The following is a 15961-nucleotide window of genomic DNA, read 5'->3' on the forward strand; positions in this document are numbered from 1 at the left end:
TTGCAACTTCAGGGATCTTATCTATGCACAATCAGCTTGTAACACTCCAAAGAGAAAGGAAAACTTGAAATCGCATCATAAGACCCCTTTAACATAAAGTTTATTTTCTACATTTTGTTAGATTTATGCTACAAATAAGAAAACATTATTTTTTAAAAGAAAAATAAATATGCTTTGATATCTTATGCAATTTTGCTTCTCAAGCTTCTATTACAGAAAAAGTGTATCAGTTCTGGTATGTTAAAGACTCTTTGAAAGAGAAATAACTTTCAGTAGTCATTATTAAATGTGTCAAAACATAAAATGAAAATATTAATTAAAGTCAAGTGTCTTTCTGCAGAAGGAAAGCTGCACTCCTATCTTTCTTTCCCTACAGAGTGCAGAGTTAGATGTGCAGGTTTTGTCTGACTGATATTCCCTCTCTCTATCTTGCTCAATACTGCAAAATTTATATCTAATGTACTATGCCTGAGAGGTATGGACATGTGCTGCTCTATAGCATTGTGCACCTATGAGTGTGTGTCCATAAATATATGTGATAACTGATTAGATAACTATCTCTCTGCCACTCAGAACAATACAGTATAATAAGGTAACCAAAAGTGTGTTTTTGTAGGGGTGGAAACGTGTATTTCTTACTGTGTGTTTGTCAGGAAAAAGTGCTTTTTACCTAAATTCACCCAGGACTGCAGAGTGAAGAAGCAATTCCATCATAAGTTGTCTAAAAGTGCAGCAGTCACGCACTGAAAGGCCACCGCGTGCGTTTCCCCGTGTTAATTAAAGCTCAGTGTAATTAAGATCCAGCCAGAGGCATTTCAAAGAGGGGCTGCAGACATGACTGAGACGGCATTAAGGCAATTACAGAGGAGAGGAATAAAGAGGGATGAAACACCAGAGTGATATAAGGAATGCAGTGTTTCTGCACTGATGTTTATCCAGCAGCTTGTGAGAGAACATTTCAATGATGTGAATAAACAATAAGCAAATATTAGTGCGCATTATTAGCCAATTACTTGCATTTATTTCTCTTAACAGGGGTTGATTGGGAGATGATTTCATTTGTTATTTTGTTATATGAAGAAGTACGTGCTTGTCAAATCAATATTAGTTCGGCATGAATTATAGTTCAATGCTTTGAATATAAATCTCATTACAGGTGCAAGCAGGTGGCTGTAACACCATCTGCTCTGAAATGTACAACTTAAATGTTTCACTGACCTCCTCTGACATCTGGACAGAGTTCACATTTTCTAAAATAATAGAACGGAAGTATGTTTGATCAGTCAGACTCAGACTCATACTTACCGTTACTGTTGACCCACTAAGCAACTGCTTGATTGTAATAGTATTGTGTTGTGTTGTGTTTTTCACCTCATATCTGTAGGATAACTACCACAGCTGCATGCATGATGGATTTGCGGAGATACCCGCTGGATGAGCAGAACTGCACGCTGGAGATTGAAAGTTGTAAGTGCTGTTTGTGGTTTAACCTTTAACAACCATGAACAACTCAGTTGGCTTGATTGTATAATCACACATATATCAGTAATAATTGAGAAAAGCCGTGTATGAAGATGATTCAAAATCATTTTAGTTTTGTACCAGATGAAAACACTGAATAGACAAAAAGTGGCTTTTGAATCAGTATTTTGTTTATTTTAGTTTTCTTATCATTGAACACAAGCTGTCACAACTATCACTGGCCTAACGTTCACAACAATTTGGTGTTTTTCCGAAATAGTTCTAAGGAACATTCACAAACAGAGTCGCAAAGCTCTGTGAACTGTGATTAGAAGCATAGTTTCTAGTTAGTACGATGTGGATGTAGATTATGCTTTTGCAAAATAAGCAAGCTAACATGCTTTACAATCTATATCTTTCATATACACAAATTTCATTTTAAATCTTTTGGTTGCCAAGAGAATGAAATCTTTGTTTTTGAAGGGTGTGCATGGGCAAATATGTTCTACCAACCCGAGGGAACCCTCAGTATGACGTAAGCGGGAACATGTGATTGAATCAAACACCTGGAAATAAAGCAAAACAATGGAAAACAAAAATAGCAAAGTAGTCCTCCGATGCCATGTTTGTTATTTACAGCATAATCTGACATTAATTAGATTTTAAACAAATAAATTAGCAGACGTTATTACTCCACTACTTGTGTGATGTCATTAACACCAATTCTATATTGTTGAACCAATGTGGTTCGAACAACTAATGTGTGACAGTTATTACAGTTTGTCAAACAGATGTGACCAGTTAATTTTTCCAAAGGGGCCATCCACACAGGAGACGTTGCTGTATTCTGTCTGCTTTTTTTTTTATGTACATATGCAGCTTTTGCATCACATTTTTTTCAGCATCTTATGCATTTCTAAGACGCACACATCTTGAGCGTCTCCTGCACTCTGTTACTTGTGTTCCAACTGTTTTTAACAATATGAGCATGTCCCATGTGAATGGGACAATATAGTAATTCAAACTTATATTGCTCCTTACAGTAGGTAGGATAATTGCCTCTTAAATAATTTACATTTGAGCCAAGGGGCATGATTGTATTATTTTTTCACATTATTATTTTGAATTAATAGCACTAAATTAATTTGTTACATTGACATAAAATACTGTATATATAGAGAGAATGAATGCAGAGGAACTTTTTTATACAATACACCACTAACTAATACATGCTACCAACATGGTAGTCCAGTTTTCACTGAAAGTATTACATAAAGATGCTGAAATTTCTGTATTGCATGCAGTTGCATGACAATGCCGCAAAAATACTGGTGCAATCAGTTGTGTAATCATGTCACTCTTTCTTTTGACTCTTATCTCATTTATCATGAAAAACACCTGCAGAGAATCTGGCTGTGCTGACTAATCTCGCTGTTTCATCTTTCTTTGTCCCTGCGTCTGTCTTACTCTGTCACTCTTTCTTTTTGCACTCTTTCCTCTCCTCTACTCCATCTCTTTTGCACTTTGTCTCTCTCGGTGTGACAGACAGTGTTTGTAATTGGGTGGCTGCTCTGCTGGGCAGACAGCTGTAGCCCTGTGAGGTTGCTGTCATGTCAGAGCTCTGAGATGCATATAACAGCATAATGGAGAAACCACAACACCAGCATCACAGCAGACATAAACCATGTCACTTTCACACGGTAGACATAAACCATGTCACCTTCACCACATACACATCATCCATGGGACAAGACAAGATCAGACTCACTGTAACTTTGGCAAAAACACTTATAGGTTGCTCTTAAAGGGATAGTTCACTCAAAAATGAAAATTGTCATTTACTCACCCTTGTGTTGTTTCAAAAAACTGACTTTCTTCTGAGGAACATAAAATATTTAAGAATGTTATTACCATTGACTTCACTTGTATGGACAATTTCTCAAAGCATTTCTCAAAATATCATAGTGATTGAATAATTGATGACAGAATTGTCATTTTTTTGGGAAGAATATTCTTTTAAACAAATCAGGTCAGTAAACAGGTGCATTTCATTTTGTGAATTTTGCCACCTTTACAAACTTTCTTTTTTAACAAACCAAAATTAGATATGTCAGTACAGCTTAGCAATAAACATTAAAGCATTCAAAACTATATAAAAACAATATAAACATAATATGCCAGGTAACAGGGTTGCAAATTTAGCTTATAATCAAATTTGTAGTTATTGATAAGCTTATATTTCATGTAAAATATAGAAACAAATTTGATCATTTTTTCATACAATTACTTGGGCAGTAGTAAGCTAGATATAGATAGATCTTTTGTTTATTTCATTCCGTTTTTTTTTTTTTTTTTTTTACATTTTGTTATAAAGAAAAACAGAGCTTAATGCAAAAAGTGGAACAGTTAAATATTTTGGTTTCGTTGGTTGACTTAATATTTAAATACAATTTATGAATATCAATATCAATCTGAATATCTATTTAGATTATGCAACAAATACAACATTACATGTGATTTTGGTACAGTTAATACAGTAGGAGTGGAACAGGCTAAAAAAAATCATTTTGGGACAGTCATGGGACACCAGAGTGTATTTCTATTTGTAGTAAACAGTGACAATTAATCAGACATCACAAATTTGACATGCAATTTCAGATTCCAACATTAAAGAGAAGAGGACTTAAAATGACAGAAAAATTCAGAGAGCATTGCAGACTGGGAAGAGTAGACCTTCATGAGGATTATCGCTGTGCTTCAGTCACTCAGGACTCTAGGCTGATGTTTCTTTTGATTGAACTTAATGAAGAACAGGAAGAATTCACTATCACAAGACTTCATCCTCTAATTAAGCTTTAATGTTCTGCAGTACTGTGCTCTCCTGGAGATAAGCACAGACAGTCTGCAGGGACAATCTTGTCAGTTAGACCTGCACCAGACCTCTCACAGAAGTGTTCTCACTGCAATCACATGCTGATTTACACCACTGACAACAAGGACTGTGGGAATGTGAGAGATGCAGCTCTCCCTTTGAGCCAGCATGCTGTTTTGTGACTATATGTGCATTTGTGAATGTTTCTGTCCCTCTTTTGTCTCTCAGATGGCTACACCACAGATGACATTGAGTTCTACTGGCAGGGAGGACGTTCAGTGACCGGGGTGGACAACATTGAGCTGCCGCAATTTTCTATTATTGATTATAAAACACTGTCTACGAAAGCGGTGTTTGCCACAGGTGCAGTGCTCTCCCTGCATGTTCATGAGATGAATAGACATCTTTAGAGATGAGTCAGCCCTCCTCTGTCCTGCAGAACTACCGTATGCCAAGATTGCCTTCAGTTCAAAACTGAATCATTCAAATTAAGTTGTTTTTTATTTGTAAGCACAGAAAATGCTATGTGTGTAGTTGTAATGCTGTTCTGATTTGAAAGAAACGAAGCAATTTGCAGCTTGTTCTCGTCAAGACCCGCCCACTTAGACAGGAATCTGACTGACTGACATGTTAAACGACCAACCACACTGTATACTGTATGCTCTACCATTAGTAAGATTTTTTAAAAGAAATTAATACTTTTATTCAGCAAGGATATATTAAAATTGATCAAAAGTGACAGAAAAGACACAGTTACAAGTGATTTCTATTCAAAATAAATGCTGTTCTTTTGAACTTTCTGTTCATTAAAGGATCCTGAAAAAAATAGGGACAGGAATAAATTACATTTTAAAATACAGTATATTCAAATAGTAAACTGTTATTTTAAATAGTAATAGTATTTCACAATATTACTGTTTTACTGTATTTTTGATCAATAAATGCAGCCCTGTTGAGCAAAAGAGACTTCTTTCAAAAACATTAAAATATCTTACTGACCCTAAACTTTTGAATGCTAGTGTACTGTAAGGTTTCCCTTCTGAATGTGTTTTTGTGTACCACACTGGCAGTACTTTCATTTCTCACTTTCAGGGTCATATCCTCGTCTGTCTCTCAGTTTTAAACTGAAGAGAAACATTGGATATTTCATCCTGCAGACCTACATGCCTTCAACATTGATCACCATCCTGTCCTGGGTCTCTTTCTGGATCAACTATGATGCTTCTGCTGCAAGAGTTGCGCTAGGTGTGTGTGTGTTTGTGTGAGATCACATAGTGCTTCACACCATCCAAAGTCATTGCCCTTCACCTCACTTTTTCCAATACTTCTTAAATTTACTTTTGATGTCAAACAGTTTCTAAATAAAACATTGTAATACTGACTCTCTTTAGGAATCACCACCGTTCTGACTATGACCACAATCAACACTCATCTTAGGGAGACTTTACCCAAGATCCCTTATGTGAAGGCCATAGACATCTATCTGATGGGCTGCTTTGTCTTTGTGTTCCTGGCCTTGCTTGAGTATGCCTTCGTCAACTACATATTCTTCGGCCGGGGTCCACACTTGCAGAAGAAATTGGCAGAAAAAGCTGCAAAAAGCAACAATGGAAAGAGTCGGATGGAGAGTAACAAAGTTCAGGTGGGTCTTTGACCTGTTCTACACTTCTTACATTTTTTTTGTAATTATTTGCTGTAATCTAACTCACCTTAAAGGGATTCCCTGATTTTAGTTTTATTTATAACATATTCATACAAAATAGTGCAAAATAATCATATCAGCCATAACAAGAAAATAACTATCTTCCACAATTTAAATTGTTCTACTGTATGCATCCCTAAATTCTATTAAGGTTTTATGTATAAACATTTTTTTTTGTGAGAAGAATCACTAAAGCTTACTTAACTTTGCTAATATTCTGTTTTTATTTATATCTTTTTTCCATTAAAGTTTGATGTCCATGGAAACATTCCCCTGACAAACCTTGACCTGCGCCTTAGTGGAGCAGAGATGTTAGGTGCTTTTGGGGACCCAAGGAACACCATGTTCTCTTATGATAGTGCCAGCATCCAATACCGTAAGCCCCTTACAGGTCGGGACCTCTATGGCCGGCCCACCGCCTCTGTCGAGAGGCCAGTGGCACGAAAAAAGAGTCGTCTTAGGAGGCGAGCCGCTCAGCTAAGGGTGAAGATTCCAGACCTGACAGACGTAAACGCCATCGACAAGTGGTCACGTGTCATCTTTCCCATCACCTACACCTTCTTTAACTTAGTATACTGGCTGTATTATGTCCACTAGGGAGCAGCACTGACTCGACAAAGCCATTCACACATCAGGTCAGGCTCTCTTACCCTCCTTGTGGTTTTGACTGTCAGTCAGACGGGAGGAAAAGGTGCATTCTGTAGGTAACCCTTCTCTGTAATTTATTAAACTATAACGAATATATCATATAAATCTATATTATAATTTTGAAATAAGAAAATAAGCTAAAAAAATTACTACCCAACTTTTAAAGCTGTTTAATGTAGATTGTCACAAATATTAGTTTCAAATTGTCACTGGATTTTTGCACTTTGCTTCTGTAGGATGAGTTTCACAGACTGCTGAAAGTACAACTTCACAATGGGGAGAAAAAAGGCTTTTCTTTAGAGATGACTGCACTGCAGCTGCATGTCAGACAGGCTTAAATCTTTAAAACAGCATTTGGAAGTTGTTTTAAGGTCTTAAAGAGATGTTCTTGGTTTATTACAAGCTCTATCAACAACATTCGTGGCATAAATTTCATTACCACAGAAAATAATTTTAACTCATCCCTCAGGTTTTTATAATAAATAGTCGTAAGTTTGAAAATAATTGCAAGTTACTTTTATCTGGTACTTTCACATCATGTAGATTTTATTAAAGCTTTATTCCTGTGTTTTGCAACAATGTAAGCATTTTGGTTTTTTAGAAAACCAATAGTTATTCAGTATAGTAAAACTGTTTCTCTTTGAGGTCAATGTGATCCCAGCACAAGATTAGGAAGGTTAGTAAGTCTTGAAGTGTCAGCCTACTTCTGTTCGGTATTTGTGGTATTAGTATTTAATTGTGGTTACTGTAAGACACTAACAGTGGAAGTACATGAGCCAGGCAATTGAAATAATAATACCACACAACATAAGTTATTCATATTGGCATGACATGCTAGTAAACCTGGTACATTTTTGGCTCATGGAGACCTGAAATTGATGTTACAGTTGTACACTGCTTACATGGAGCAAACTCCACCTGCAAGACTAAATGTACAGTATCATATACTTTTATAGTTCCTGAAGATAAGTTCATTTACCTAAAACAGTAATATCTAAAAAAATAATTTTATAGTCAGTTGATGGAGCTTAACTTGAATGAAAACCTGGAACATTCCTTTAAAATCAAGACCTTCATATTATGTTTAAGTTTGATAAATGCCTTGCCCCAGTTTAGACACATCATGTAGATTAAACTTGTTTGTCTTAGTAAGACTTTAGCAACTCTGCTACCAAGAAATGGGCAAAAAAGCTCATAATTTGGGTTACAGTATTTATAGGGCTCAGTTTAGAGTACATCTAAAAAAAATATATTGTCTGCAGCACTTGTGTGTCTATATATGGCCTAACACACTTGTTCTCTATTATCAAATGTAGTCAGTCTGCCAGGAACGGATGTCCTTACATCAGTATAACAACACATGGTGACAAGCAGGATGTGAGTTTAAAGTCCACACAGTATGGAAATGTGTACATTAAAATATATCAGGTATTGAAAGATGAATGATGTCATCATGTTTTTCTCTACTTTTTCTTTTAAACCAACAAATCCTGCATATTTCATTTATAGCAGAAGTTGAGTTTTATACTGTAAAGCCCAATATGTAAAATCCAGATTCGTTAGCAAGAGGTTAAAAGACAAAAATGTGGTTTCAGGAAAGTGATATTTTAGTTCCTATTGTTCAGTATTTGACTCAGCATTCCCAACACTATTGTGATCGAAATGTAGCTATGATTTTAGATATGGGCAATGTTTTAGGGATGCAGTTATATCTATTTATATAGGAAGTGACTTCATAGTATTTACCTTACACATTTGCATTTAGCTTTAAACTGTGCTATTCACTGTGAGTTATATATTAGCCAAGCTCACCAAAACGGCAGATAAGACTTCTAACAAATTAGATTTTTCTTCTTTATGGCTGAACTTGTGCCTTTTAAGAAAAAAAAAACATGTATTTTACAGGGTTTAGCATGCAACAGCAGAGTAGAAATATTCTGAATGGATTTCCACTTTTCTATAGAACTAATATTACTCAAGGGTAGCACACGTAATCAAAATCAAAGGTACTTTCAAGGCATTTTCCAATGCCCTGCATTAATATTCACTATATTATAAATACACAAAATGTGTTTGGCATGTAAATAAATTGCTTGCATTGCAACACTCTTTTTGTTTCAGTGACAAGTTGACTGGGACATGAGCTGGTTTGTTTGTTGTCCAGGAGTGAATTAACTTTACGAAATTCTCCATTAAAGCTAATCAACGAGATCTCAAGACTGGCAACGTAAAAACAAAGCATATTCACACGTGCTCAAGCCAGAATCAGAAACACATAAAAGTGAAGTTATATGTAACATTTTATAGGCCATCTATCACTCATACATTGTGTTTTGGCTTGGGATGCCTACAACAGCAAATGCCAAAAAAAAAAAGAAAAAGTATTTTTAAAACTGTATCCTATTATAGGTGTATGATTTCTGTAATTGCACTCGTGCTATTGGCCAGTGCGGAGTGGGTTGAAGGAGAATTTACTGTCACTGAATGAGACAAGGTGCTTGTATTTGAGTTTATGTATTTAAGGCTGGGACTGCAACCACAGTTGTTCTTAAGGATACTTTATTTTAAATCACAGACATTTTGAATATATTCAAATAAAATATCTCACCAAGCATAATGTGAAGACCTGATTTTTGTACTCGATTGCTTTCTTGTTGCATTACCACATGGCATTGGCATTTTGTGAGCTGGGAAGTCTAATAATCAATGATGGATGCAGAATTAACTGAGGAATAAATAAAAAAGGGTTAATTGTTCTCATAAACCAATCGCCCTTGGCTCTTCAGGGAATGGAACTATTAGGATGATCTGACAGTAATGAAGACAAAATCCCATTCATGCTACAAACTTAGATTTAATTCACTTCAACATGTGCAAAATGGACACTTAAGCTTTAACATATTAATCAGGATTACAAGTGAGTCATGTGTTCACATTATCGCATGAAAAGGTGTGGTTTCTGCCTTTTAGTCATTATGTTGACTTGCATTGGCGAAAAAGGAACAACCCACCACTCAGGTGTTGTCATTTAATGTTTTAGTTACTTTATTTAGAAAGGCAACTTTTTGGGGTGTGAAACCAAAATGCATTGCATGGAGAATTGAAAGCAAGATCTGTGTCAGGCATTTAGATTTTCATTGTGCAAAATACTCCGCCTCAAAACGACCCTACCACCATTACCTAGGCAACTTAAAGTCAACTGTAGTCCATAATGATGGAGCTTGAACAATAATATTCAGTCTTTCATGAACACCTCAGGTAGGAGACACTGATAGGTTCCCGGTTTTGTCTGTAAGGTTTCTGTTTGCCCACATGCAGGCAATGTCTCATAATACAGACCTCAGAAATCCTCTCTGAAAGTTTGATGGCACAGAACAATTTTTGTTTGGTATCTTCATTTCAACTGCAACACAACCTAGAATAGGACACATAATGCCATGCAGTAGAGTTAAGTGTAGGTGCCACCACTGTCTATTTACAGTCCATTAACCTTTTAACATTTTACCTGATAAAAACTCAACTCCAATCCTTTAATTAACATATTGTGAAGAAAAAAAGCTGTGTTTGTGATAAACAAATCCATCATTAAGGTGCTTTTAACTTCAAACTGTTGATTCCAGCCAAAATAACAGTCCATATCCATAATTCATAATAACACTTCCTATATATAGGATACAGAATATACCCTGTTGTCTTCTCACATCAAAATCTACCAACATAATTTGTTTAGAATTGTTTTCACTTGTAAACAGTGCTTTATCTGTGCATATTTCTCTCCTGATTCAGACTTCATTGAATAAAACAATAATATGGATAGAGGACTCGTATTTTGGCCAAAAGCAATGGTTTGAAGATAAAAATGGCTTAATGATGGATTAGTTTCTTACAAACATGCACAGATTTTCACTGATGAACAGGAGTTGTATGGATTACTCATGGATTATTGTGATGTTTTATCAGCTGTTTGAACTCTCATTCTGATGGCACCCATTCACTGCAGAGGATCCATTGGTAAGCAAGTGATATAATGCTAAATTTCTCCAAATCTGTTCTGATTATCAAACAAACTCATCTATACCTTGGATTTTCATTTTTGGGTGAACTATTCCTTCAAGCATTACCTTATTAGCAGCCTCTAGTGCACTGATGAGAGTGTGCAGCTCCTCTTTGTTCATTTCTATATTCACCAATCTCTGAATTCCATTCTCCTTCAGGTCCAAACAGATTTAGCAGAGGAATGTTTAAAGCTGACAGCTTGTCGCTGGATAATGCCAGCTAGAGTGAGATGCAAGGAAAGGGAAGAGGAAGTAAGAAAGCAACTAACAAATGGAAAAATCAATAGATGATCTTATCATTATGATTAATGCATGCCTGTATGTATGCATGTGCTTGGTGCACCTTTAACTGCCAGTTGAAGTCCTGTAGCTGTGTGCTTGAGATGCCATTGGTTCTGTCCACCAAAGCATGTCTGATCTCATCAAACCTGGAGCGCACACACTGGAGAAGAGCCTCGGCGCATGCCGTGTCCAAATCACTCAGTAGTTCCTGGATCTTCAGACATGTGCACAAAATAATCAATCTCACAAATTATTCAGTCATGTTTAGTCAACCACTAAATCTACTTGAACACTGACATGATTCTGTAAACAGTTTAGACATGTTTATACTGTATGTATGGTCACATTCTCATCTACTCACCTCTTGATCTGAACAACCCTTTCCTACGCCAAAGCGGATAAAAGAGGAGAGAGCGTTCATTAACTCCACCCATTCTGGCAGACTCCACCGTTCACCGTAATCTGTTCGCCTCGGACCACTCTGGCCACACACCCCATCCACCACCCTGTGTATGAGCTTACATTGCAAATAAGGAGTTGAAGTATGCAGTGCTCAAAGTCAAGTTGATAAAGCTCCTAATATATTCTGTTTATTTAGAATGATTCTCTAAACGTTTTCAACCAGGGGCCCATCAAAGTACCGCAGCAGGGTCAAATTTTGCCAATATACTAGGATTCAATATATTTAAATATTTAAACTGTGGTTGAAATTTATAAACATAAGCAAAAATTGATGTATAAATCTCAATTTTGAAAATGTACCCTTATGACTGGTTTTGTTGTCCAGGGTCACATCTATGTTAATTGTTATTAACTGAAGATATAGATACAAAGAATGCAGCATTTTTATTTTAGGGGGTACCTGGTGTTGACAAAGTTTGGGTGAGGGGCCCCTGCAAGTATTTTTTTTTTTTACTTTATTAAACATCTTCAAATAATAAACAAGCTTTATCACAGATAAACACAAACACAATACATCCAAGAAGTACAGATACTTCGAAAGAGGAAACTGCATTCTTTTTTTCAACTGCTTTAAGGACTGAAATACAATTTTAAAATAATTTTTATAATGCCATAATACTTAATACTTCAAGGGTCAGTAAAGTCACTGCTCTATATGTTGGTAGATAAACATCAGATGAACTTCAATGTATTAAAACTATCCATACAAAAAAAAAAAAACATTTATAAAATAATAATAGTACCCTACCCAGTGCATTAGGGTGCATCAAAAAAAAAGAAATTAAGATTTTCACTTTGGCCCAAGCATAAAGTCGTTCCACTCGAGTCAGACTACAAATGTGCAAAAAATATTAAAAATGTTCTTGTGGCTCAGTGGTAGAGCATTGCGTTAGCAGCGCAAAAGGTTGTGGGTTCAATTCCCAGGGAACACACATACTGGTAAGAATGTATAGCCTGAATGCACTGTAAGTTGCTTAGGATAAAAGCGTCTGCTAAATGCATAAATGTAAATGTAAAAATGAATAATGTCTACCGGGTCCACATGTGATGCAAAATATTGTTACAGGGTCACAAATAAGCATATAAGTTTTAACATAACAAAATAATAATAACCAGTTTCTGGCACTGTTGAGTCTTTTTTTTATGTATTTATTGTTCTTTACTTAAGTGACAATGAGACGTGTAGGCCAAGTATAGTAACCCATACTCTCATACCCAATTTGTCCTCTGCATTTCACCCATCCAAATGCGTGCACACACACAGCAGTGAGTAGTGAACACACACCTGGAGCAGTGGGCAAACTTTTGCTGTGGTTCGGTGCCTTGCTCAAGGGCACCTCAGTTAGTAACGAGGGTGGAAGAGAGCGATGTTCATTCACCTACATTTCCTGACGGTACTGACTGAGAATCGAACTCGCGTCCTTTGGGTTACAAGTCGGACTCTCTAGCCATTACAATGATTTTTGCCAGTTTTTGGTGTGTTACTGTCAAAGAATGTAATAAGTCATATACTACTGACTGTATTGTAGATTTGGTAATGTTGCTAAAGCAGAATAATGCTAAAAGTTTTCTTAAAACTCAAATACTGCATTGCAAATGCTAAGCTGCATAATTGTATATACTTTTCATTTCTTGGGTGTGGTTGACCCGGTAAATATACAATTAAAAATATGAAATTTGTCCACTGCTATGATATGGCATGCATTAGATATATCTATATCTACATCTAATGCATGCCACATGGGGCATTTGGGCCAAAACATACTTCAAAACTCTTTTTTTTTTTTTATGCAGCCTAGTAACGTAATGGGTCTCCTTCAAACATAGCAAGAATCTTTTATAATCATTATTATTTTATGTATGTATTGATGATAGCTCTCGGGGACCGCAATTTTAAACCACAGATACCAAAAGTATGACTCTAAGTTAGCTTTTATGGTAAATAACCCACAACCCAGAAATTAACTATACATCTAAATAACAGTATCTCGTTTAAATTTATTTCCACAAATTATTAGACGGTTTCAATTACACAAAAATTGTGAGTCACTGCATCTATTTGTGCATATGTATTATTTGATAAACAGTATTATGTGTAGGAAGCTGCTGTTACTTACTTTAGGACATTGTTCAGATGGTAGTTTTTCGAGCAATTTTATCATCATGCTGTCAGTCGTCTTCTTCTTCTTCTTCTTTTGTGTTTAATGGCGGTTGGCAAACCAGCTTAAGGTGCATTTCCGCCACCTACTGGGATGGAGTGTGAGGCCTCGATGAACGAACATATTATATACTACTCGGGTTGCACCCCAATCTACCCCTGCCAAACATCTTAAAATATTTATTTCCTTTTTACATTTATCTATTACTTTATTAATATGTGATGCAAAGTTAGTTTTGAGTCCATCCATAATCCAAGGAACCTAATTTCTGTTACCTGCTCTAACATTTTTCCATAAATCTTTAGTTTAATATTTGGTGATTTCTTCTTTTTTCAGAAACATATCACTTTAGTTTTTTCTACTGACAGTCTAAAACTCCACTTATTTAGTCAGTCGTCTTCCTCAGCGTCAATTATGTCAGCTGATCGAGCGGCACGTGACTTCATCTTCTGCCGCGTCCTCAGGATGTTGCTGCACTCTGGGATTTACTAATAATACATTTTACATGCTAATTACATTTACGTGTTAAAGTCTTACGAACTATTTCAATGTTGTCACATTTACACATTACCGTCAACTTAAAACGACACCCGGAAGTACTCGTTCATAACATTTCAAATTAAAAGTTCAAAATTATAAATTAACAGTAAACGCATTAACTGTATAGATTTATAGATATACGTTTGAAATTGGATCCTAATTTAAAATAAATAAATAAATAAATATTAATTTTTACACAATTGACCTAAAGCATTTTCAAAAAGACAGGGTTTGTTCACAAACTTTCCCCACATCTTAAAACAAAAAAGACTAAATTTAAATTTAGTCTTAGTACAAGATGTAATACCCAGAAATGACATATTTTTCTCAAAATCCTTTGAAAGTACTGGTAGTTAATTACGGGTTTATACATTTTACGTTCAAATAAAAAGATTTATGTTTAGTTTCGATTGCCAAAGCATGATAATACGTGTGGCACAAAGAGAAACTTGTGTGTGTGTGTGTGTGTGTGTACCTGTTTTTCTATTCTGGTGGAGACTTAAACCTGAATACACACAGACTCATGAGGACTCGTGTCACGGTGGAGACCTAAATTGAGGTCCCCACGGGTAAACAAGCTTATAAATCACACAGAATGAAGTTTTTTTAACATCTAAAAATGCAGAATGTTTCCTGTAAGGGGTAGGTTTAGGTGTAGGGTTTGTGTAGGTTAATAGAATATACGGTCTGTACAGTAGAAAAACCATTACGCCTATGGAGAGTCACCACAAGGATAGCAAACCAGACATGGGTGTGTGTGTGCGCGCGTTTTTGTGACAAATGAGGACATAAATTTGTATAATGACAAAGGTATGACATAGGTATTACAAGGAGAAGGTGACTTTTCAGGACATTACCCCATGTTCCCACTTTTCAAAACGCTTATAAATCACACAGAATGGAGTGTATTGAAAATCTGAACACAAAAGTTTCCTGTAAGGGGTAGGTTTAGGGTAGGGTTGGTGTAGGGCAATAGAATATACGGTCTGTACAGTATAAAAACCATTACGCCTATGGGATGTCCCCACTTTTCACAAAAACAAACCAGACGTGTGTGTGTGTGTGTGTGTGGGTGATGATGATGATCAGTGAGCGCGCAGGATCCTCAGGCGCTCTAGACGGGCTCACGGTAGCCTACTCCGATGCAGGTCACTGTAAGCCATATGGCTTATATAACCCTTAAATATTATAACTGAAAAGCTGATGCATGATTTGTACAGGAGCTTACTCTGAAATGTGGCCAAGTTCATGAGTCGACGGTAAGTTTAAGGCTTTGTTATTTTAAATGTGCGTTGGCTGCTGTCTTTCCCATCCTGACGCCTCAGTCTTGATTGGGTCCTTTAAGAAGTGCATGTTCATCTCGGGCCATAAAGCCGACATAAACATTTTATGATTTTACACTCCTTTTTTTCACTTGAGGTCACACACACACACATCTATTGTACACGCTTCAAATGTGACTGAATGTGTTTCCGGATGTGTGAAAACGGAGCTTTTCTCTTTTTAAAACCAAAATTTGAAGCATCAAGATACTTTTCATCACGATCTTTTCGCGTCTTATGAGCAGCACAGGATATGCTGATGTACAAATATTAAATATCATTAATATTTCGTTGTAACACAAACACTCCGCATTAACAACGAAACATAAATAATAATAATAAAAAAATATTAGCCTGTGACGTTTAATTCTTTAAGTACTGCACCATATAATTTATCAATAGCTACCGGAGCTTAACGTACACGTGTTTTTTTTATTTTGGGGCGGGGGGGGGGGGGG

The 15961-nt window shown here is 36.1% G+C and overlaps 2 protein-coding genes and 1 pseudogene across 5 annotated transcripts in view; 2 read left to right on the top strand and 1 right to left on the bottom strand.

Moving 5' to 3' along the window:
• LOC107667065 (gamma-aminobutyric acid receptor subunit beta-1-like) overlaps positions 1-9676 on the top strand; it is a 22687-nt gene extending 13011 nt beyond the window's left edge. Inside the window, exons 5-10 of one of the 4 annotated variants that reach the window (XR_001631754.1) lie at positions 1385-1467; positions 4562-4696; positions 5426-5578; positions 5725-5975; positions 6285-6739; positions 8000-9676. Coding sequence is in view for 2 of the 4 variants with exons in the window: in XM_016458661.1 (XP_016314147.1) it covers positions 1385-1467; positions 4562-4696; positions 5426-5578; positions 5725-5975; positions 6285-6632 (970 nt within the window). In the remaining 2 variants the exon portion in view is untranslated. Of the gene's footprint in view, positions 1-1384; positions 1468-4561; positions 4697-5425; positions 5579-5724; positions 5976-6284 lie in introns of all 4 variants that reach the window. The other 3 variants (XR_001631753.1, XM_016458661.1, XM_016458662.1) reach the window with 3 other exon arrangements.
• A 75-nt stretch (positions 9677-9751) lies between these two features.
• Positions 9752-13771, bottom strand: LOC107667067 (COMM domain-containing protein 8-like; annotated as a pseudogene).
• Positions 13772-15263: 1492 nt separating this feature from the next.
• LOC107667075 (probable phospholipid-transporting ATPase VD) overlaps positions 15264-15961 on the top strand; it is a 23563-nt gene continuing 22865 nt past the window's right edge. The window contains exon 1 of the mRNA XM_016458672.1: positions 15264-15329. The gene's annotated coding sequence lies outside the window, so the exon portion shown is untranslated. The remainder of the gene's footprint in view (positions 15330-15961) is intronic.

The sequence above is a fragment of the Sinocyclocheilus anshuiensis genome, unplaced genomic scaffold (assembly GCF_001515605.1).
Source record: "Sinocyclocheilus anshuiensis isolate Anshui unplaced genomic scaffold, SAMN03320099.WGS_v1.1 scaffold1486, whole genome shotgun sequence".
Classification (NCBI taxonomy): Eukaryota; Metazoa; Chordata; class Actinopteri; order Cypriniformes; family Cyprinidae; genus Sinocyclocheilus; species Sinocyclocheilus anshuiensis.